Here is a 24,788-nt window from a genome sequence, read left to right as displayed (position 1 = left end):
CGTCCGCTAGACAGTTGGTCCCTAATGTTGATATCAGATACGTGGTCTACTCCCGCATACCTTTAATTTGTTTCCAATATTTTCGTAGTCGGCAAACATGACCGGCTTGGGGTGTTTCGGGGGATGGGCGGCCACTCAGTGCGTTGGACTTGAAAATATATATCGGATTGGTGTTCCACTTTAAAAACCCTCTTTTTATACCCTCCACCATAGGATGGGGGGTATACTAATTTCGTCATTGTGTAACTACTCGAAATATTCGTATGAGACCCCATAAAGTATCTATATTCTTGATCGTCGCGACATTTTATGTCGATCTAGCCATGTCCGTCCGTCTGTCCGTCCGTCCGTCCGTTTTTGCACAAAAACTTCTTATTGGTGTAGGTCGGTTGGTATTGTAAATGGGCCATATCGGTCCATGCTTTGATATACCTGCCATATAAACCGATCTTGGGTCTTGACTTCTTGAGCTTCTAGAGGACGCAATTCTTATCTGATTAGACTGAAATTTTGCACGACGGATCCTCTCATGACCATCAACATACGTATATATTATGGTCTGAATCGGTCTATAGCCCGATACAACTCCACATATAAATCGATCTCTCAATTTTTCTTCTTGAGCCCCCAAAGGGCGCAATTCTTATTCGAATTAGCTTACATTTTACACAGGTCTCCAATATATAATTTAATTGTGGTCCAAGCCGGACCATATCTTGATATCGCTCTAATATCAGAGTAAATCTTCCCTTATATCCTTTTTTGCCTAAGAAGAGATGCCGGGAAAAGAACTCGACAAATGCGATCCATGGTGGAGGGTATATAAGATTCGGCCCGGCCGAACTTTGCACGCTTTTACTTGTTTGAGCCTCATATTGCAATAGTCAGAAAATACTAACTATTTGGGTGGTGTTGTGAGGGTAGCGTGGCCCCATAAACACTTTTCCCGAACATTGGTATCAAATTCGTGCTTTACTCCCAAAGACCTTTCATTTGAGCGCCATATTGCTATGGTCGTAAATTTGTTCCCTTTGGGGGATGTTTTTGGTGAGAGGCGGCTTCCCAAACACATAGTCCCATATTTGGATATCAGATTTGTATTTTACGTTCAAATACCTTTTATTTACGCCCCATATGCCCCTGGTCAGTAAATAAGTCCTGTTAGGGGGAATCTTGGGAAAGGGGTGGACCCCCAGAAAAGTGGTCCCACATTTGGATATCACATTCGTATTCTACTCACAAATAATTTTCATTTGAGTCCCATATTGCCATGGTCAGTAAATATGTCCGATTTAGGGGTGTTTTGGGGCTTGGGGTGGTCCCCCCATCACTTGGTCCTACAGTTGGATATCAGATACGTTTTCTTATCCTATATACCTTTCATTTGATTCCATATTGTCGTGCTTTGTGTAAATATATGTTTTGTAGGTTTTAGGGTGGGGCAGCAAATAGAACGTATTTCGTCACCAAGACAATTTGGGTCCTAAAGAGAGTGGAGCTAAATATTCAACGTTTTTAGGGCAAATACCCCAAACCGGACATATTTTCCGACTTTTGCAATAAGGAGTTTTAATGAGATTAGAAAACGAATTTGATATCCAATTTTGAGGGCAATAGCAATATGGGGTTCAAATAAATGATATATAGATATATGAGAATATACCACGTTGCTGATATATTTCAGGGCTTAATGTTGGGGGACCATCTTGGATAATGTTGGAAACCACCGTAGCGCAGATGTTAGCATGTCCGTTTATGACGCTGAACGAATGGGTTTGAATCCTGTGAGATACTATGCCATGTAAAACTTCTCTTCCAAGAAGTGTCGCACTAAGTCACGACCGTTTGTACTCGGCTATAAAAAGGAGGCCCCTTATCATTGAGTTTAAAAACTTGAATCGGACTCCACTCATTGATATGTGAGAAGTTTGCCCCTGTTCCTTAGTGGAATGTTCATGGGCAAAATTTGCATTTGCAATGTGGGGAGACCATCCCAATCCCAAAACACCCCTAAATCGGGCATATTTATCTACCATGTCAATTTGGAGCTTAAATACAAGGTATTGGGGAGTAGATCAAGAATTGATACCCATTTTCGGGACCAGTTCTTTGGGGATCTACCCCTTTCCCAAAATACCCCACAAACAGCAATTTTTTACTGACCATCGCAATATGGGGCTCAAATCTTATATATAACAAGTAAAAGCGTGCAAAGTTCGGCCGGGCCGAATCTTATATACCCTCCACCATGGATCGCATTTGTCGAGTTCTTTTCCCAGGCATCTCTTCTTTGGGAAAAAAGGATATAAGAAAAGATTTACTCTGCTATTAGAGCGATATCAAAATATCGGACCACAATTAAATTATATGTTGGAGACCTGTGTAAAATGTAAGCTAATTCGAATAAGAATTGCGCCCTTGGGGGCTCAAGAAGAAAAAGAGAGAGAACGATTTATATGTGGAGTTGTATCGGGCTATAGACCGATTCCGACCATAATAAATACGTATGTTGATGGTCATGGGAGGATCCGTCGTGCAAATTTCAGTCCAATCGGATAAGAATTGCGTCCTCTAGAAGCTCAAGAAGTCAAGACCCAAGATCGGTTTATATGGCAGGTATATCAAAGCATGGACCGATATGGCCCATTTACAATACCAACCGACCTACACTAATAAGAAGTTTTTGTGCAAAAACGGACGGACGGACGGACATGGCTAGATCGACATAAAATGTCGCGACGATCAAGGATATATATACTTTATGGGGTCTCAGACGAATATTTCGAGTAGTTACAAACAGAATTACGAAATTAGTATACCCCCCATCCTATGGTGGAGGGCATAAAAATCAATTTGTGTTTGTTTGTACATTTGTTTGTTTGGACCCTCCCCCTTACCCTAATTTTCAGAAACGCCAGATTTCGGAGATGGGTGGTGCGATTTAAGCGAAATTTTGTGTGCTCTCATATAGTACCCTAAAAATAAAAAAACCTACGGGGGCTGCTCCACCCTAAAACCTACCAAACACATATTAAGACCAATCACGACAATATGCGATTCAAATGAAAGGTATATAGGATAAGAAAACGTATCTGATATCCAACTGTCGGACCAAGTGCTAGGGGGACCACCCCAAGCCCCAAAACACCCCCAAATCGGTCATATTTACCGACCATGGCAATACGGGACTCAAATGAACGGTATTTGCGAGTAGAATACGAATCTGATATCCAAATGTGGGACCACGTATCTGGGGGTCCACCCCTTCCCCAAAACACCCCCCAAACTGTACTTATTTACTGACCATGGGAATATGGGGCTTCAATTAAAGGTATTTGAATGTAGAATGCGAATCTGATATCAAAATATGGGACCAAGTGTTTGGGGGGCCGCCTCTCACCAAAAACACCCCCAAAGGGGACAAATGTACGATCATAGCAATATGAGGCTCGAATGAAAGATCTTTGGGAGTAAAACACGAATTTGATATCAATATTCGGGAAAAGTGTGTATGGGGCCAACCCACCCTCACAACACCTCCCAAATAGTAAGTATTTTCTGACTTTTGCAATATGAGGCTCAAATAAGAGGGTTTTTAGAGTGGAACACCAATCCTATGTATATTTTCAAGGCCAACTCACTGAGTGGCCACCCATCCCCCAAAACACCCCCCAAGCCCATAATTTTTGCCGACTATGGAAATATGGGGCTCAAATTAAAGGTATGTGGGAGTAGACCACGTATCTGATATCAACATTAGGGCCAACTGTCTAGGGCACGTCCCACCACCATAACAATCCCCAAATAGGACGTGTTTGCTCGCCAAGACAATTTGGGTCTTAAAGAGAGTGGAACTAAATATTCAAAGTTTTTAGGGCCAATACCCCAAACCGGACATATTTACTGACTTTTGCAATAAGGAGTTTAAATGAGATTAGAAAACGAATTTGATATCCAATTTTGAGGGCAATGGCAATATGGGGGGGGCGTCAAGACAAATAGCTGATAACTGACAGAAAAAAGAATGCAATTACAGAGTCACAAGCTGTGAAAAAATTTGTCAAAGCCGACTATATGAAAAATCCGCAATTACTTTTTGGGCAACCCAATATATATATTCTTGATCAGCGTAAAAATCTAAGACGATCTAGACATGTCTGTCCGTCTGTTGAAATCACGCTACAGTCTTCAAAAATAGAGATATTGAGCTGAAATTTTGCACAGAGTCTTTTTTTGTCCATAAGCAGGTTAAGTTCGAATGAGCTACATCGGACTATATCTTGATATAGCCCCCATAAAGACCGATCGTCCTATTTAGGGTGTTTGGCCCATTATCCGATGTCGCCGAAATTTGGGACAGTGAGTTACATTTGGCCCTTCGACATCCTTCTTCAATTTGGCTCCGATCGGTCCAAATTTGGATATAGCTATCATGTAGACCGATGCTCCGATTTAGGGCCTTAGGCCTATAAAAGGCGAATTTATTGTCCGATGTCGCCGAAATTTGGGACATTGAGTTAGGTTAAACCCCTTGACATAGTTCTGCATTATGGCACAGATCGGTCAAGATTTGGATATAGCTGCCATATAGACCTCTCTCTCGGTTTTAGGTTTTGGGGCCAGAAAAAGCGCATTTATTGTCCGATGTCGCTGCAATTTCGGACAGTGAGTTGTGTTGGGCCCTTCGACATCCTTCTTCAATTTCACTCAGATCGATCAAGATTTGGATATAGCTGCAATATAGACCGATATCTCGATTTAAAGTCTTGGCCTTAAAAAAGAAGCTTACAATCCGATTTAACTGAAATTTGACACATTGACTAATGTTTGGCTTTTGGACATCCATGTTGTATATGGTTCAGATCGGTTTATTTTTAGATATAGCTACTAGAAAGACAAATATTTTATTTTACATGATTGAACAATGACTTGTACTTATTAGTATTTGGTCCAAATCGGATCTGGATCGAACTGCTATGGGCATAAGGTATGCAATTTTCACTGGATTTTGATGAAAGGTGGTTTACATATATACCCTAGGTGGTGGGTATCCAAAGTTCGGCCCGGCCGAACTTAACGCCTTTTTACTTGTTTAGTGCCCAAAACGTTTTAAAACGCCTGAACTTCATGAGGAATTTCGCACGGCAAGAAATAAAGTTAATGCACTCATTAGTGATGCAAAATTACAACATTATTCATCCAAATATGATTTGGCGTTAGACACGAAAGGCCGACCTTAGATACAGACTCGACTAGTTACCGAGACACTAATAGGCATTCGGAAAGCACAAATGTTGATTGCAGTTTTAAGTTTGGATGTGTATCGCACGACAAAGTTTTACATTGCCTTAGTTAAGTCAAGTCAAATGCTATTAGTCTTGATAAGATTGACCCAAGATGCATTACTTTATTTTACTCATCTATTTAATTCAGTTATAATCACCAGTGCATACCCGACTTTTTGGAAAAGATTAAAGATAATCCCAATCCCTAAATAGAATAATGATTTCCGTCCGATTTCTATATTATGTTACCTCTCGAATGTTTTCGAGAAGATTTTGCATAAACAAATGCCCGAATATCTCCATCATGAATCTTTGTTGTCCGATAGACAATCCAGGTTTCGTGCCGTCAGTGTACGTAGGTGATTCAATATCAGAGCCAATTCTAGTGCATAAGGGAGTTCCACAAGGTTCAATGATTGGTGCGCTCCTTTTTTCGCTCTACGCAAACGATATTCCTACCCATCTGGTTCATAGCCAAATCCTTATGTATATTGACGACGCTTATTTATTCATGAGCGGTTTTGTTAATAATATTAGTGAATGCGTTGCAAAACTCAACGAGAACCTGTCCCATGTCTTTAAGTGGGCTACAGCAAATGGTTTATCTCTGAACCCCCAGAAATCGAAAGTGATTGTTATTTACAAAAATAAAAGATTTAGCCTGCGAGACCTGGATATCACTATAAATCAACAGAAAATTGATTTTGTGTCTAGTGCTAAGAATTTAGGTGTTGTAGCGATGTTATATTTTCTACATAATTATAATATATTTCATGCATTCATTTATTAATTTTTACTATTTTTGCATTGCCATTCTGAACTAACTTTAAAGATTTGCTTTCCTTTGAATATATTTTGTTTCATTAGTTTTGTAACATGACTACATATTTTAATGGTTTACTGTTTCTATTGAGTCATTATTATTTGAGCATTGCTATATCTATCGATCGATTGAGTGAAGAGAGAATATGTTCTACTGCGCATGTCTGTAACTAAATGTAAGAGAGCAAGAGATTACAATGTAATTGAGTGTTTTTGTCTCATTGAGTTTTTGAGTAATATTAATGCATTGTAATGTAAAGTATCGATTAACGATTAGAGCCCATCAGGCTATAAAAGTTCATGCAATCCATTAATCTGTCTGATTTTTGAGAAGAGCTCGTTGAGAAACCTTGTGCGTTTATTATTATTTCTGTGGAGTACGCTGGTAAAATAAACGCTCAACCCCTCTACAAAATTTGGCGCCCAACCTTAGTGGCCTATATTTTTGGTTAAAATCGTATGGAAGATTCCGTAACTCCACGAAGAAGCCCAAGGTACCAAATCATGACGAATCCATCGTTGACCACAGAGCAGTTTGAGAAACTGATGCAGGCCGTAGCAGCTGCAAATGTGAAGTCAGGAACGTATAGCCACTGTACGGCTCGTTATAATGGTGAAAAGGACCCGACCAAGCTGGAAGAGTTTATTTCGGCCATAACAACGTTCAAAACTGTGGAAAAGATTAGCGATGCTGACGCTATTAACAGCATGCCGATGCTTTTATTGGGTGACGCTTCTGAGTGGTGGAGTGGCGTGAAAAGTAAGGCAAGGAAATTTGAGGATGTTATCAAAATGTTGCGTGATTCGTTCTGTCCACCAAAACCAGCATGGCGCATATATGCGGAGATTTTCGATGGAAAACAACAGAAGAACGAGGCAACTGATACTTTTGTACGGAAGAAAAGGGCATTGTTCGCAAAACTTCCCAAGATTCCTTCCGAAAGTGATCAAATTGATATCCTGTTTGGAATGCTTCATGTCCAGATCCGTGACAGAGTTTTTCGACATAAAGTGGAAAGCTTTGACGAATTACTTAAGGATGCACGGGAGGCCGAAGAGGCTATAAACGAAAGAGGAAAACCTGTGAACACTGAGGTTTCGTCCGTCGGTGGTCCAGTCCGTTGTACGTATTGTCGTAAGAAAGGACATACGAGAGAGAACTGTTTCAAGAAAGAGAAATTTGAAACCGAAGCTAGGCAAGAAGCAAACGTCATTGCCCAGACGACTACGGCTAAACCAAAGTTGGCATGTTACGGTTGTAATGCACCAGGATATGTTCGCGCAAACTGCCCAAATTGCAGTGGTAACAAAAAGCAACAAAATCCTGAAGGATACGTAAATTTTAATAACATGACACTACGTTTGGTTGGGAGAGAAATCCCTGTGGCCAATATTCATATGTTTGGTGTCCCTGGACAAGCATATCTAGATACGGGAGCACGTACTAGCATTGCCAGCGGAAATTTAAAGAGAATCATGGATTTCCACGGATGTATTTATGACAAGGTCCGTATGGAAATCTCCTTAGCAGATGGAAGCAGATCCATCCAAGAGTGTTTGGCCACGGTCTGTAAAATTGCAATGGGAGGAAGACCCTTTAACGTGCAGTTCGTCATATTGCCAAATTCTCAAAATAATCGAACTTTGCTAGGTTCAGATTTTCTAGAACAGGCTGCCGTTATTCTGAATATGGGTCAAGGATACTGGTGTTTTGAGGACGAACCCGGTACTCATTTCGAATTTCCGGAACTATTGCCCCTAAATTTGAATTTGCTCGAGACGATAAAAGTGGCCAATACGAAAAGGCATATGCTCAGTAAAGAAAGTACAGCCGTGAAAAGAAAGTCAGAGAATGACGGACAGACAGAGCCAAAGTACCATCGTGAAGTATACATGTCTGAATTTGAAAGTTATGGTCCTGATATCACCAATAACCAAAATGATTATTCGCCTCACTCTATTCATGCCATTTTTAAAGATTGTTTGCCCGATAGTGAAAAGGACACCCCTGAGCGAGGTAGAAGAACTGATCTCTTTGCAAGTTTGGAATATGATCAGGAATATATAGACTCAATCTTCACACCGATCCTGATGGCCGATATCAAGATTTTAAAGCCTACCGATGGCGAATATTTGTCCGTAAAAGAAAAACAAGAGTTGGACTTGATTTTGCAAAAGCATTACACAATTTTTGGTGAACTTGGAGAACCAACCCCATACATAGAACATACCATAAATACTGGCGATAATAAGCCAATTGCTTCAGCGGCATATAGATTGTCTTTCGCCAAAAGTAGAGAGTTGAAGGCAGAAGTAGACCGAATGCTCGAGTTAGGCATAGTCGAAGAAAGCGAATCTGCTTGGGCCTCACCGGTAGTGATGGTGCCAAAACGAGATGGTGGCATACGGATATGTGTCGACTATAGAAAATTGAATAGCATCACAGAACCCGACAGGTACCCACTGCCCCGAATAGATGACCTACTCCACGCAGCAAAAAGTACAAAATACATGACTACGCTTGACCTCCAGAGTGGCTACTACCAAATTGCCGTCAATGAAAAGGATCGGGACAAAACTTGTTTTATTACCCCTTTTGGCCTTTTTCGGTTCACACGGATGCCGTTTGGCCTTAGAAACGCCCCAGCTACTTTTCAGCGTCTAATTGACAGATTCAAAGTCTCATTGAAAAACATGTTGATTGTGGCCTATTTGGATGATTTGATTATATGCTCCCCAACTTTCAAAGAGCATTTGCAAGATCTGAACCAAGTATTCATTCGATTGGAACAATTTAATCTACGGGTTAAAAATTCCAAATGCAGATTTTGTTGTCGTCAAGTCCGGTACTTGGGACACATTTTAACACCTGAGGGTATAGCTATAGATTCGGCTAAAACATTGGCTATCTCAGAGAAAAGGAGCCAAAGAATGTGAAAGAATTGATATCTTTCATCCAAACTTGTTCCTGGTATAGGAAATTTATTGCCAACTACGCACAAATAGCCAAACCCCTCACAGATTTAACCAAGAAAACTGCAATATGGACATGGGGAGAGCCTCAACGAAAAGCCTTTCAAGAACTGAAGGAAAAACTTATAAGCCCACCTGTACTCAGACAAGCTCAAGAGGATTTGCCGTTCATTATTAAAACAGATGCAAGTTCATTTGCCCTTGGTGCCGTTTTGATCCAGGGGGAGGGCCCTGACGAGCACCCCATCGAATATATTAGCAGATTACTGTCAAGTGCTGAAAGAAACTATTCAACCACCGAGAGAGAGGCTCTTGCAATTGTATGGGCTTGTTCGAAATTTCGAGGGTACATAGAAGGAGCTGAAATTATACTTATGACGGATCACCAACCACTGAAATGGTTGCTAACAATGAAGTGTCCCGTCGGCCGCCTTGCTAGATGGGCCTTGCAAATCCAACAGTATAATTTCCGGGTCGAGTACACCCCTGGTAAAACCAATTCAGTCGCTGACATGCTATCTAGACCTAATGGGATCGAAGAACAATTGCAGGCCGTGACTCTTTTTAGCTTCCAAATTGATTTTCCTCATAAAACTCCCGAAAACGTCCGAAATGAACAGCTTAAAGATGAGTTTTTGAAGCCAATCATAAAGTCTATAGAATCTGAAGACGAAAATCTTAGCCACTGGCTTAACCGTGGATATATTATGAATGATAGCGTCCTATATCGATATAGCAACGATGAATCCGACGAAGCCCAGTTAGTGATCCCAGAACATGAGCGAAAGGATATTTTGAAAATATATCACGATGATAGCACAGCGGGACACTATGGTGCCGAAAGGACTATACAAAGAATCGCAAATAGATATTTTTGGCCAGGTATGAGAGCCGAAATAACCAAATACGTCAGATCCTGTCTCGATTGCCAACGATTTAAAGCCACCAATATGAAGCCAGTTGGTTTAATGAAGACCACTAGTTGCAAGCAACGGTTCGAGGTGCTATCCGTAGACCTTTTTGGTCCACTACCATTAACTAATGAAGGCTATCAATGGATATTTATAGCTGAAGATGTTGCATCACGTTGGGTAGAACTTTTTGCTCTTAAGGAAGCCACAGCCGAAATATGCGCAAAGCTGCTGATCGAAGAGGTTTTTCTTCGTTATGGAGTACCACGACGGCTCAGAACAGACAATGGTGTCCAGTTTGTCTCCGCTATAATGCAACAAGTTACCTTTTGCCTAAACGTCCAACAACAATTCACGCCGGTCTACCACCCACAAGCTAACCCAGTTGAGCGTAAAAACCGCGACTTGAAAGCCCAATTAGCCATCCTTGTGCAGCTTCACCACAATACATGGGCCATTCACCTAAGCGCCATACGTTTCGCAATGAATACAGCGAAGTGCCAGACAACAGGGTTCACTGCATCCTATTTAACCTTTGGCCGTGAATTAAGAACAATCGATGATGTCCACAATGATTTGAGATCTGTTGTAGAGGCCGAAAACTTTATACCACAGATAACTACTTATCTTCAAAATCTATCAAACGTTTATAAAGATGCCAAAGAATCAGAACAACATCGCCAAGACAAAAATAAAGAAAACTACGATGGGCACAGAAGACCGCAACCCAGTTTCGAAATTGGTTCAACTGTAATGGTTAACACACACGTATTAAGCCAAGCATCGAAAGGACTTATTGCTAAATTCGTTCCGAAAAGAGATGGTCCTTATGTCATTATAAAGAAAGTTGGTTCTACATCCTATGAAATTGCTGCTGCCGATAACGTCAACGTGTCCTTGGGGACATACCATGCCTCAGCCTTATCCTTGTTTCGAGATGACAACCACAATGTAATGCCCAAACCTGTCCACCCGATACGCAAAAGAGGAAGACCAAAGAAGTCCTAGACTGTTGTCGTGCTCTCGGGTCGATGCCGCACTCCAAAAGGGGAGATTGTAGCGATGTTATATTTTCTACATAATTATAATATATTTCATGCATTCATTTATTAATTTTTACTATTTTTGCATTGCCATTCTGAACTAACTTTAAAGATTTGCTTTCCTTTGAATATATTTTGTTTCATTAGTTTTGTAACATGACTACATATTTTAATGGTTTACTGTTTCTATTGAGTCATTATTATTTGAGCATTGCTATATCTATCGATCGATTGAGTGAAGAGAGAATATGTTCTACTGCGCATGTCTGTAACTAAATGTAAGAGAGCAAGAGATTACAATGTAATTGAGTGTTTTTGTCTCATTGAGTTTTTGAGTAATATTAATGCATTGTAATGTAAAGTATCGATTAACGATTAGAGCCCATCAGGCTATAAAAGTTCATGCAATCCATTAATCTGTCTGATTTTTGAGAAGAGCTCGTTGAGAAACCTTGTGCGTTTATTATTATTTCTGTGGAGTACGCTGGTAAAATAAACGCTCAACCCCTCTACAGTGTGATTTTTAATAGTTCTTTAACTTAGTCAAATCATATAAATGCTATTACCGGAAAGATATATGCAAAACTGCATGGACTGTGGATAACACACTCTTATACACCAATCGAAATACGAATTCTGTTAGCAAGGACATATCTACATGTGAGCTTTTTATACCCTCCACCATAAGATGGGGGGTATACTAATTTCGTCATTCTGATTGTAACTACTCGAAATATTCGTCTGAGACCCCACAAAGTATATATATTCTTGATCGTCGTGAAATTTTATGTCGATCTAGCCATGTCCGTCCGTCGGTCCGTCCGACCGTCCGTCCGTCCGTCCGTCTGTCTGTCGAAAGCACGCTAACTTGCCGCTTGAAATTTTGCACAAATACTTCTTATTAGTGTAGGTCGGTTGGTATTGTAAATGGGCCATATCGGTCAATGTTTTGATATAGCTGCCATATAAACCGATCTTGGGTCTTGATTTCTTGAGCCTCTAGAGTGCGCAATTCTTATCCAATTGGAATGAATTTTAGCACGACGTGTTTTGTTATGATATCCAACAACTGTGCCAAGTATGGTTCAAATCGGTCCATAACCTGATATAGCTGCCATATAAACCGATCTTGGGTATTGGCTTCTTCAGCCTCTAGAGTGCGCAGTTCTTATCCGATTGGAATGAAATTTTGCACGACGTGTTTTGTTATGATATCCAACAACTGTGCCAAGTATGGTTCAAATCGGTTCATAACCTTATATAGCTACCATATAAACCGATCTGGGACCTTGACTTCTTGAGCCTTTAGAGGTCGTCATTATTATCCGATTTGCCTGAAATTTTGTACGACGGATCCTGTCATGACCATCAAGATACGTGTTTATTATGGTCTGAATCGGTCTATAGCCCGATACAGCTCCCATATAAATCGATCTCTCTATTTTACTTCTTGAGCCCCCAAAGGGCGCAATTCTTATTCGAATTGGCTGAAATTTTACACAGGTCTCCAACATATAATTTAATTGTGGTCCAAACCGGACCATATCTTGATATCGCTCTAATAGCAGAGCAAATCTTTTCTTATATCCTTTTTCCCAAAGAAGAGATGCCGGGAAAAAAAACTCGACAAATGCGATCCATGGTGGAGGGTATATAAGATTCGGCCCGGCCGAACTTAGCACGCTTTTACTTGTTTCAAACTGTGATTCACTAAGCCAACAAAAATTAAATGTAGTATTCAACAGCATTATTAGGTATGTCTATGGTATAAGAAGAACTTAACATGTTTCTCACGTTATATACGTATATACATACATACTCGTATATTTAAATACTACAATGTTAGTAATATTTATATCTTAGGTTTTTAATGATTTTTGTCTTTAAAGTGCATGATAATTTCTTTTATACTTTTTGAAATCCTTGCTTCTCATGATCTACTTAACTTGACGATTTAAAATAAAATTTGCTTTTAGTGCAAACTGCATTACGAAATCTTAACCCAAATTGCTCACGAATCTGTGTCACAATGCATCAACTACGTAGGTAAAGTCAAACAACTCACATTAATCTCTGACAAACTCAACTAAACTTTGTGGCATTTCCCTTCTAAGGAAAGTATTAAAAGCATCTGTTGCACATGGTTGGGATAGAAAGGAAATATTGCATGACACAAGTGGTGAATGTAGCATATCTACAAAGAGAGGGATGAGAAGGCAAGGACTAAAAGTTAGAGGACCGGAAAAGAAAAGTGAAAACGACAGAAAGATGATGCATACATAAATGTATGCAAGCCCATGGAAAATGTTTTATCTTAAAAGTGAGTCTAGAATAGGGAGAATAATGGATAAAAAGTAAAAGCATGGTAAGTTCGCCCGGGCCGAATCTTATATACCCTCCACCATGGATCGCATTTGTCGAGTTCTTTTCCCGGCATCTGTTCTTAGGCAAAACAGGATATAAGAAAAGATTTGCTCTGCTATTAGAGCGATATCAAGATATGGTCCGGTTTGGACCACAATTAAATTATATGTTGGAGACCTGTGTTAAATGTCAGCCAATTGGAATAAGAATTGCGCCCTTTGGGGGCTCAAGAAGTAAAATATAGAGGTCGATTTATATGGGTGCTGTATCGGGCTATAGACCGATTCAGACCATTGTGAACACGTATGTTGATTTAAGGCAAATCGAATAATAATTGCGACCTCTAGAGGTTCAAGAAGTCAAGATCTCAGATCGGTTTATATGGCAGCTATATCAGGTTATTAACCGATTTGAACATTATTTGACACAGTTGTTTAAAGCAGGAATTAAATACGTCTTGCAAAATTTCAGCCAAATCGGATAGGAATTGCGTCCTCTAGAAGCTCAAGAAGTTAAGTCCGCAGATCCGTTTATATGAAAGCTATATCAGGTTATGGACCGATTTGAACCATACTTGGCACAGTTGTTGGATATTATAACAAATTAATACGTGCAAAATTTCATTCAAATCGGATAAGAACTGCGCACTCTAGAGGCTCAAGAAGTCAAGACCCAAGCTCGGTTTATATGAGAGCTATATCAGGTTATAAACCGACTTGAACCATACTTGGCACAATTATTGGATATCATAACAAAACACGTCGTGCAAAATTTCATTCCAATCAGATAAGAATTGCGCAATCTAGAGGCTCAAGAATTCAAGACCCAAGATCGGTTTATATGGCAGCTGTATCAAAACATGGACCGATATGGCCCATTTACAATACCAACCGACCTACACAAATAAGAAGTATTTTTGCAAAATTTCAAGCGGCTAGCTTTATTCCTTCGGAAGTTAGCGTGCTTTCGACAGACAGACGGACGGAGGGACAGACGGACGGACACGGCTAGATCGACATAAAATGTCGCGACGATCAAGAATATATATACTTTATGGGGTCTCAGACGAATATTTCGAATAGTTGCAAACAGAATGACGAAATTAGTGTACCCCCCATCCTATGGTGGAGGGTATAAAAAATTGTGGGCAGGGGAGAGTAACATTTAATGAAAATCATTTTCAAATTGAGTGAAAAGAAGTCCGTAGGCATTAAGTTGGAAAGAATCGAATCTGCTATACTCTCCACCATGGATCTCATCAGATAAGTTCTAAGTAGGCGAATCTCTGTAAGCAAACCTCCGATGATTGTTCACAGGTAAAACATTATCCAATGTGTTCGGTAGTTTCTAATCTCGCACACTTGTCTGCTGTACCATTCTCTGTGGCTCGGCACACAGGTAAACAGGTAATTTTGAACTGTTAAGCGATCTCGTTTAGACATCTGCTACAGTCGAGGGCGGTTATTTAATTCAGAAATATGTTCCCCAGAGATTTAACGGCTGCCTGGTTGACTGAGGAATTATTTAGTTATGAAAATTAATACGTAATATCTTAACCATTCCAATGTTTCTTTAATTCTTGTGTCTCCGCTTGATACACACTACAGTGGTCGGGTAAACTTCTCGATATGACCAGTCCTAGTTCTTCAGAGTACTCCCGAAGCCCACTTGGTTGTCTAGCTCAGAAACATCCATATAGAAGTCAATGACCTATTGTCGTTCCAATGGTTTCTATCGGGAAATCTGGTACAGTACTTTTTATCAAAAGGGGCTCAGGCAATTTGTAACACTGTCTTCCACGTCGCATTGTATCAAAGATAACATAGTGTAAAACAAGTAAAAGCGTGCTAAGTTCGGCCGGGCCGAATCTTACATACCCTCCACCATGGATCGCATTTGCCGAGTTCTTCTCCCGGCATCTCTTTTTAGGCAAAAAAGGATATAAGAAAAGATTTGCTCTGCTATAAATATATTATTACATGTTGGAGACCTGTGTAAAATGTAAGCCAATTCGAATAAGAATTGTGCCCTTTGGGGGCTCAAGAAGTAAAATAGAGAGATCGATTTATATGGGAGCTTTATCGGGCTATAGACCGATTCAGATCATAATAAACACGTATGTTGATGGTCATGAGAGGATCCGTAGTACATAATTTCAGGTAAATCGGACAATAATTGCGACCTCTAGAGGCTCAAGAAGTCAAGATCCAAGATCGGTTTATATCGCAGCTATATCAGGTTATGGATCGATTTGAGCCATACTTGGCACAGTTGTTGGATATCATAACAAAACACGTCGTGCAAAATTTCATTCCAATCGGATAAGAATTGCGCACTCTAGAGGCTCAAGAATTCAAGACCCAAGATCGGTTTATATGACAGCTATATCAGGTTATGGACCGATTTGAACCATACTTAACAAAGTTGTTGAATATCATAACAAAACACGTCGTGCAAAATTTCATTCCAATCGGATAAGAATTGCGCACTCAAGAGGCTCAAGAAGTCAAGACCCAAGATCGGTTTATATGGCAGCTATATCAGGTTATGGACCGATTTGAATCATACTTGGCAAAGTTGTTGGATATCATAACAAAACACGTCGTGCAAAATTTCATTCCAATCGGATAAGAATTGCGCACTCTAAAGGCAAAAGAAGTCAAGACCCAAGATCGGTTTATATGGCAGCTATATCAAAACATGGACCGATATGGCCCATTTACAATACCAACCGACCTACACTAATAAGAAGTATTTGTGAAAAATTTCAAGCGGCTAGCTTTACTCCTTCGGAAGTTAGCGTGCTTTCGACAGACAGACGGACGGACGGACGGACGGACATGGTTAGATCGACATAAAATGTCGCGACGATATAGAGAATATATTCTTTATGGGGTCTCAGACGAATATTTCGAGTAGTTACAAACAGAATGACGAAATTAGTATACCCCCCATCTTATGGTGGAGGGTATAAAAAAACTCCCTTAGACTCACAGCAGTGTTCGCTGCAATTTGTTTAAGCAAAGGCATTAGGCGTAGCATTAAATTCAGTCCATCATATGTTGTCGTCCTCTGTGCGACTGTGATGCACCAAGATGACATCCTTTGGATTCGGCGGTGTATTGAACAGTAGGTAGACTTTTGATGCGCCACTGTCGGTAGCCCACTTCGCGGTCCCCTTCGTGTGGTAAGGTTTTCCTGCGCTTGGAATGAAAATGTCCTTTATGTCGCTTCATCCAACAGGTAATGCTGATACAAGCAGATTATATCTCCCTGAGCAAAGAAGCCAGTCTATCGGACACAGCTTGTAATTTAATCAGTAATGCATCTCAGAGCTTTGAGACTGGAAGGAGTCGAAACTTGTTATGGGCCAAAGGATTTTAGAATCATACAATTTCCCCAATAAACTCCGACAAATGCATATCAGAGACAACCTCCATTGGCGTTAAGCTGTCCGTTGGAGAGTTTCCTGGGAAATGTATGTCAACGAGTAGTTCTAGTGTTTCCGCAATAGACATTGTCCATACATTCTCTGACTTCTGAATATATATCCCACCGTAAAAGGTCTTGAGGATAGGATCTTCCTTAAATTGGAGGCCTCAGATGTATCCTCCTTTGCTCTGAGACTTTCGCAGCTCGTCTTTGTATTTTCTAAGCTCAGCCTTGTAGAATAGTGTGGTGCCCTTGTGGCCTTGTGCCCCTTGACTAGGATCCTGGACGTGATGCCGAAATTTATACCAATCCGACTTTTATCTGTCTAGCCGAAGGACCACATCAGCAGTTTTTTCTCCAAGGCTGAAACTTATATTACGATGATAATATAACGATTGGTCTTTCCACACTACCCAGTCACATATCCTTCCTCTTGTATCTCTACATCTAGTACCTTCTGCCTGTTCCTGGTTATAAAGATCGGATTATCACCTTTATTGCAAATCGCCAGATTGCAAATTATAATATATTCCATAAGCAGCTTCCCCCTTTCGACGCTATCAGAACTTTCCCATATCTGGTGATGTGCATTAGCATCACTTCCTACAATGAGTTTATTTTTCCCTGCAGAAGCAGCTTCAACCAGCAACTTAATGCTTGAAACCGGCACCTCTGAATCAAATGCCAGCCAGTAATGAGATTTTTTAATTTCAAGCTGGGTTCTACTGAAGAATAATAAAATGTACTTTCTGTGTCTCCCATTCCATGGACTCTTGGTAGTTTAAATCCGAGAATATTTAGTCCACGAACAACTTCTCTGCACATCCGCGGTGCCTTGAGAAGAACAACTTCAAATCTTTCTGCCATCAGAAAGACCTTTAAAGTCGCCGAAGCGGCTATGCAATGGTGGAGATTTGTCAGCATAAACTCGACAATAGTGAGGATTCAGAATTTCCTCCACTCTAGCGTTTGTCTCGTCATATGAGTCCTCCAGGAGTTCACCCACATAAGATTCTTTCGATATTGTCATTTTGAGTTTTCTTGCGATCCAGGGGCAGTTGAGAAAACATGGGAGCCACTCTTTCTCAGGACACTTACGGTGTGGACGATTCATCCATAGATGGTTCACTTTTTGCTGCTGTCGAAGTACCTTTTGAGGTCTGTCCTTTCCTGCTGGCTAACACTTTAACGCTATGTAATTTTCCAAAAACGACAAACTTTTTTGAAAGATAATCAATTTTTTAACCTTTTAAGTAAATGTTTCCTTTGGTGAATATTTTTCATTTGATATTAAGATTTTTTTAATTATAACTTTATAGGTCACTAGCTGACCCGGGCCCGCTCCGTTGCGCCTTCTTTTACTTTATATGGAACAAAAGTTTCCTTGGAATATTTATTTTCGACAATTAAATATCTTTTAGTGATATACCATGCAAACTTGACTAATAGCTTATCAATATAAGTGCCTTTATCTGAACCCCTTTTGATCTTTATTGGTGTACGAATTTAAGTATGGATGTAAGGTGTACTCCATTCTTAAAATACTTCATTTCAGCCCGATATTCTCATGATGTCTGATTTAGTGGTGTTTTCGGGGGAGAAGTGGTCCCCCAGATACTTGGCCCTGAAAAAATATCAGCATCGTGCTCTTCTCTTAAATACCATTTATTTAAACCCCATATTGCCATTGGCTTAAGAGGAGCCCCAAACACATGGCCCCAAAATAGGTTATCAAATTCGTTTCCTAATCTCAAATTCCTTTTATTTGAGCCACATATTGGCATGGTCGAATTTTTTTTTTCCTTTGGGGGTGTTTTGGGAAAGAGGTGATGCCCTAAATACATGGTCCTACATTTGGATATCAAATTCGTATTCTACTCCCAAATATCTTCATTTGAGCCCCATATTGCGATGGTCACTAAAAATTGCTGTTTGTGGGGTATTTTGGGAAAGGGGTAGACCCCCAGAAAATTGGTCCCGAAAATAGGTATCAATTCTTGCTCTACCCCCCAATACCTTTCATTTAAGCTCCACATTGACATGGTCGATAAATATGCCCGATTTAGGGGTGTTTTGGGGATTGGGGTGGGCCCCTAAACACTAAGCATGGAGAAAATATCAGCAACGTGCTCTATTCTCATAAATCTATATATCATTTACTTGAACCCCATACTGGCATTGCCCTCAAAATTGGATATGAAATTCGTTTTCTAATCTCATTAAAACTCCTTATTGCAAAAGTCAGCAAATATGTCCGGTTTGGGGTATTGGCCCTAAAAACTATGAATATTTAGTTCCACTCTCTTTAAGACCCAAATTGCCTTGGCGAGCAAATACGTCCTATTTAGGGGTTGTTATGGTGGTGGGACGTCCGCTAGACAGTTGGCCCCTAATGTTGATATCAGATACGTGGTCTACTCCCACATACCTTTAATGTGAGCCCCATATTTCCATAGTCGGCAAACGTGGCCAGCTTGGTTGGTGTTTTTTGGGATGGGCGGCCACTCAGTGAGTTGGCCTTGATAATATATATCGGATTGGTGTTCTACTTTAAAAACCCTCTTATTTGAGCCTCATATTCCAATACTCAGAAAATACTAACTATTTGGGTGGTGTTGCGGGGGTGGGGTGGCCCCATAGGCATTCTTCCCGAACATTGATATCAAATTCGTGTTTTACTCCCAAAGACCTTTCATTTGATCCCCATATTGCTATGGTCGTAAATTTGTCCCCTTTGGGGGAAGTTTTTGGTGAGAGGCGGCCCCCCAAACACTTGGTCCCATATTTGGATTTCAGATTCGTATTCTACATTCAAATACCTTTAATTGAAGCCCAATATTGCCACGGGCAGTAAATAAGTTCTGTTTGGGGGTGTTTTGGGGAAAGGGGTGGACCCCCAGAAACGTGGTCCCAAATTTGGGTATCAGATTCGTATTCTACTCGCAAATACCTTTCATTTGAGTTCCATATTGCCATGGTCGGTAAATATGTCCGATTTAAAGGTGTTTTGGGGGTTGGGGTGGTCCCCCTAGCACTTGGTCCGACAATTGGATATCAGATACATTTTCTTATCCTATATACCTTTCATTTTGGTCCCATATTGTCGTGATTGGTCTGAATATATGTTTGGTAGGTTTTAGGGTGGGACAGCCCCCCTAGGTAACCCATCCGAAATTTGAGTACCAAATTTTTATTTCTAGGGTACTATATGAGAGCACAAAGAATTTCGCTTTAATCGCACCACCCATCTCCGAGATCTGGCGTTTCTGAAAATTAGGGTAAGGGGGAGGGTCCGCCCTCCTTTCAGATATCAAAAAATGTAGTACCCTATTTTCACCACGGGGTTATAATGCACCATCTGTGAAAATTTCAAGAAAATCGGTTCAGACGTTTCTGAGTCTATAAGGAACACATAAACATACAAACAAACAAACCTACAAACAAACACAAATTGATTTTTATACCCTCCACCATAGGATGGGGGGTATACTAATTTCGTCATTCTGATTGTAACTACTCGAAATATTCTTCTGAGACCCCATAAAGTATATATATTCTTGATCGTCGTGAAATTTTATGTCGATCTAGCCATGTCCGTCCGTCTGTCCGTCCGTCCGTCCGTCTGTCCGTCCGTCTGTCCGTCCGTCCGTCCGTCTGTCCGTCCGTCTGTCTGTCGAAAGCACACTAACTTCCGAAGGAGTAAAGCTAGTCGCTTGAAATTTTGCACAAATACTTCTTATTAGTGTAGGTAAGTTGGTATTGTAAATGGGCCATATCGGTCCATGTTTTGATATAGCTGCCATATAAACCGATCTTGGGTCTTGACTTCTTGAGCCTCTAGAGTGCGCAATTCTTATCCCATTGGGATGAAATTTTGCACGACGTGTTTTGTTATGATATCCAACAACTGTGCCAAGTATGATTCAAATCGGTTCATAACCTGGTATATCTGCCATATATACCGATCTTGGGTCTTGACTTCCTGAGCCTCTAAAGTGCGCAATTCTTATCCGATTAGAATGAAATTTTGCACGACGTGTTTCGTTATTATATCCAACAACTGTGCCAAGTATGGTTTTAATCGGTTAATAACTTGATATAGCTGTCATATAAACCGATCTTGGGTCCTGACTTCTTGAGCCTCTAGAGGGCGCGATTCTTATCCAATTTGAATGAATTTTGGCACTTAGTATTTTGATATAATATAACCTGATATAGCTGTCATATAAACAGATCTGGGATTTGATTTCTTGTGCTTCTAGAGGGTGCAATTCCTATCCGATTTGTCTCAAATTTTTCAAGACGTTTTTTATTGTTTCTTTCAACAACTATGTCAAATAAGGTACAAGTCGGTTCATAATCTGATATAGCTGCCATATAAACCGGTCTAGGATCTTGACTTCTTGAGCCTCTAGAGGTCGCAATTATTATCCGATTTGGCTGAAATTTTGTAAGACTGATCCTCTCATGACCATCAAGATACGTGTTTATTAAGGTCTGAATCGGTCTATAGCCCGATACAGCTCCCATATAAATTGATTTCTCTATTTTACTTCTTGAGCCGCAAAGGGCGCAATTCTTATTCGAATTGGCTGACATTTTACGGTCTCCAACATATAATTTAATTGTGGTCCAAATCGGACCATATCTTGATATCACTCTAATAGCAGAGCAAATCTTTTCTTATATAATTTTTATACCCTCCACCATAAGATGGGGAGTATACTAATTTGGTCATTCTGTTTGTAACTACTCGAAATATTCGTCTGAGACCCCATAAAGTATATATATTCTTGATCGTCGCGACATTTTATGTCGATCTAACCATGTCCGTCCGTCTGTCCGTCCGTCCGTCCGTCTGTCTGTCGAAAGCACGCTAACTTCCGAAGGAGTAAAGCTAGCCGCTTGAAACTTTGCACAAATACTTCTTATTAGTGTAGGTCGGTTGGTATTGTAAATGGGCCATATCGGTCCATGTTTTGATATAGCTGCCATATAAACCGATCTTGGGTCTTGACTTCTTGAGCCTCTAGAGTGCGCAATTCTTATCCGATTGGAATGAAATTTTGCACGACGTGTTTTGTTATGATATTCAACAACTTTGCCAAGTATGATTCAAATCGGTTCATAACCTGATATAGCTGCCATATAAACCGATCTTGGGTCTTGACTTCTTGAGCCTCTTGAGTGCGCAATTCTTATCCGATTGGAATGAAATTTTGCACGACGTGTTTTGTTATGATATTCAACAACTTTGTTAAGTATGGTTCAAATCGGTTCATAACCTGATATAGCTGTCATATAAACCGATCTTGGGTCTTGAATTCTTGAACCTCTAGAGTGCCCAATTCTTATCCGATTGGAATGAAATTTTGCACGACGTGTTTTGTTATGATATCCAACAACTGTGCCAAGTATGGCTCAAATCGATCCATAACCTGATATAGCTGCGATATAAACCGATCTTGGATCGTGACTTCTTGAGCCTCTAGAGGTCGCAATTATTGTCCGATTTACCTGAAATTATGTACTACGGATCCTCTCATGACCATCAACATACGTGTTTATTATGATCTGAATCGGTCTATAGCCCGATAAAGCTCCCATATAAATCGATCTCACTATTTTACTTCTTGAGCCCCCAAAGGGCACAATTCTTATTCGAATTGGCTTAAATTTTACACAGGTCTCCAACATGTAATAATATATTTATAGCAAAGCAAATCTTTTCTTATATCCTTTTTTGCCTAAAAAGAGATGCCGGGAGAAGAACTCGGCAAATGCGGTCCATGGTGGAGGGTATGTAAGATTCGGCCCGGCCGAACTTAGCACGCTTTTACTTGTTTTGCCTAAAAAGAGATGCCGGGAAAAGAACTCGACAAATGCGATCCATGGTGGAGGGTATATAAGATTCGGCCCGGCCGAACTTAGCACGCTTTTACTTGTTATATATAAGACTATCTGACCCGGGCCCGTTTCGCTGCGCCTTCTTTTACTTTATATGGAACAAAAGTTTCCTTGGAATATTTATTTTCGACAATTAAAGAGCTTTTAGTGAAATACCATGATATGAAAGTAGTATATCACTTGACTAACAGTTTAACAATATAAGTGCCTTTATCTGAATCCCATATGATCTTCATTAGTCTATAAATTTAACTTTGAATGTAAGGTGCACTCCATTCTTAAAATACTTCATTTCAGCCCGATATTCTCATGATATCTGATTTAGTGGTGTTTTCGGGGGAGAGGTGGTCCCCCAGATACTTGGCCCTGAAAAAATATCAGCATCGTGCTCTTCCATTTATACCATTTATTTAAACCCCATATTGCCATTGGCTTAAGAGGAGTTTACAGGATGAGGCGTCCCCCAAACACATGGCCTCAAAATAGGTTATCAAATTTGTTTTCTAATCTCAAATACCTTTCATTTAAGTCACATATTGGCATGGTCGAAAAATTTTTTCCCTTTGGGGGTGTTTTGGGAAAGGGATGATGCTCTAGTTACATGGTCCTAGATTTGGATATCAAATTCGTATTCTACTCCCAAATACCTTCATTTGAGCCCCATATTGCGATGGCCACTAAAAAATTGCAGCTTGTGGGATATTTTGGGAAAGGGGTAGACCCACAGAAAATTGGTCCCGAAAATGAGTATTCATTTTTGCTTTACCACCCCAATACCCTTCATTTTAGCCCCACATTGTCATGGTCGGTAAATATGCCCGAGATAGTGGTATTTTTGGGAGTGAGGTGGTCCCCCAAATTCTAAGCCCTGAAAATATATCAGCAACGTGCTCTATTCTCATATATCTATATATCATTTATTTGAACCCCATATTGCCATTGCCCTCAAAATTGGATATGAAATTCGTTTTCTGAATTCATTTAAACTCCTCATTGCAAAAGTCAGCAAATATGTCCGGTTTGGGGTATTTGCCTAAAAACGTTGAATATTTAGCTCCACTCTCTTTAGGACCCAAATTGTCTTGGTGAGCAAATACGTCCTATTTGGGGGTTGTTATGGTGTGGTACGTCCGCTAGACAGTTGGCCTATAATGTTGATATCAGATACGTGGTCTACTCCCAAATAAATTTAATTTGAGCCCCATATTTCCATAGTCGGCAAACATGACAGGCTTGGCGGGTGTTTTGGGGGATGGGCGACCATTCAGTCAGTTGGCCTTGAAAATAATTATCGGATTCGTGTTCCACTCTAAAAACCGTCTTATTTGAGCCTCATATTGCAAAAGTCAGAATGTACTTACTATTTGGGTGGTGCTGTGGGGGTGGGGTGGCCCCATAGACACTTTTCCCCGAATATTGATATCAAATTCGTGCTTTACTCCCAAAGACCTTTCATTTGAGCCCCATATTGTTATGGTCGTAAATTTGTCCTCTTTGGGGAATGTTTTTGGTGAGAGGCGGCCCCCAAACACTTGGATCCATATTTGGATAGCAGATTCGTATTTTACATATAAATACCTTTTATTTAAGCCCCATATTCCCATGGTAAGTAAATAAGTTCTGTTTGGGGGGTGTTTTGGGAAAGGGGTGGACCCCCAGAAACGTGGCCCCACATTTGGATATCAGATTCGTATTCTACTCACAAATACCTTTCATTTGAGTCCCGTATTGCCATGGTCGGTATTTATGTTTGATTTAGGGGTGTTTTAGGGCTTGGGGTTGTCCCCCTAACACTTGGTTCGACAATTGGATATCAGATACGTTTTCTTATCCTAAATACCTTTCATTTCAGTCCTATATTGTCGTGATTGGTCTAAATATATGTTTGGTAGGTTTTAGGGTGGGGCCGCCCCCCTATGAAATTTGGATACCAAATTTTAATTTTTATGGTACTATATGAGAGCACACAAAATTTCGCTTAAATAGCACCCCCCCTCTCCAAGATCTGGTGTTTCTGAAAATAATGGTAAGGGGTAGGTCCCGCCCCCCCT

At 40.3% G+C, this 24,788-nt stretch overlaps 1 protein-coding gene across 1 annotated transcript; it reads left to right on the top strand.

Annotated features, from left to right (window-relative positions):
• Window positions 1-6,508: 6,508 nt before the first annotated feature.
• LOC131998537 (uncharacterized) lies at window positions 6,509-11,207 on the top strand. Its single transcript, XM_059370899.1, has 2 exons — window positions 6,509-9,353; window positions 10,220-11,207. Exon 1 carries the CDS (start codon window positions 6,567-6,569, stop codon window positions 9,042-9,044), a length of 2,478 nt encoding a protein of 825 aa, XP_059226882.1. The 5' UTR covers window positions 6,509-6,566; the 3' UTR covers window positions 9,045-9,353; window positions 10,220-11,207.
• Window positions 11,208-24,788: the final 13,581 nt, after the last annotated feature.

The sequence above is a fragment of the Stomoxys calcitrans genome, chromosome 1 (genome assembly GCF_963082655.1).
Source record: "Stomoxys calcitrans chromosome 1, idStoCalc2.1, whole genome shotgun sequence".
In the NCBI taxonomy this organism is placed as follows: Eukaryota; Metazoa; Arthropoda; class Insecta; order Diptera; family Muscidae; genus Stomoxys; species Stomoxys calcitrans.
This window is presented reverse-complemented; position numbering and strand designations above follow the sequence as displayed.

Excerpts from the sequence above, each read along its gene's own strand:
- LOC131998537 (XM_059370899.1), top strand. The coding sequence starts at position 6,567 with ATGGAAGATTCCGTAACTCCACGAAGAAGCCCAAGGTACCAAATCATG.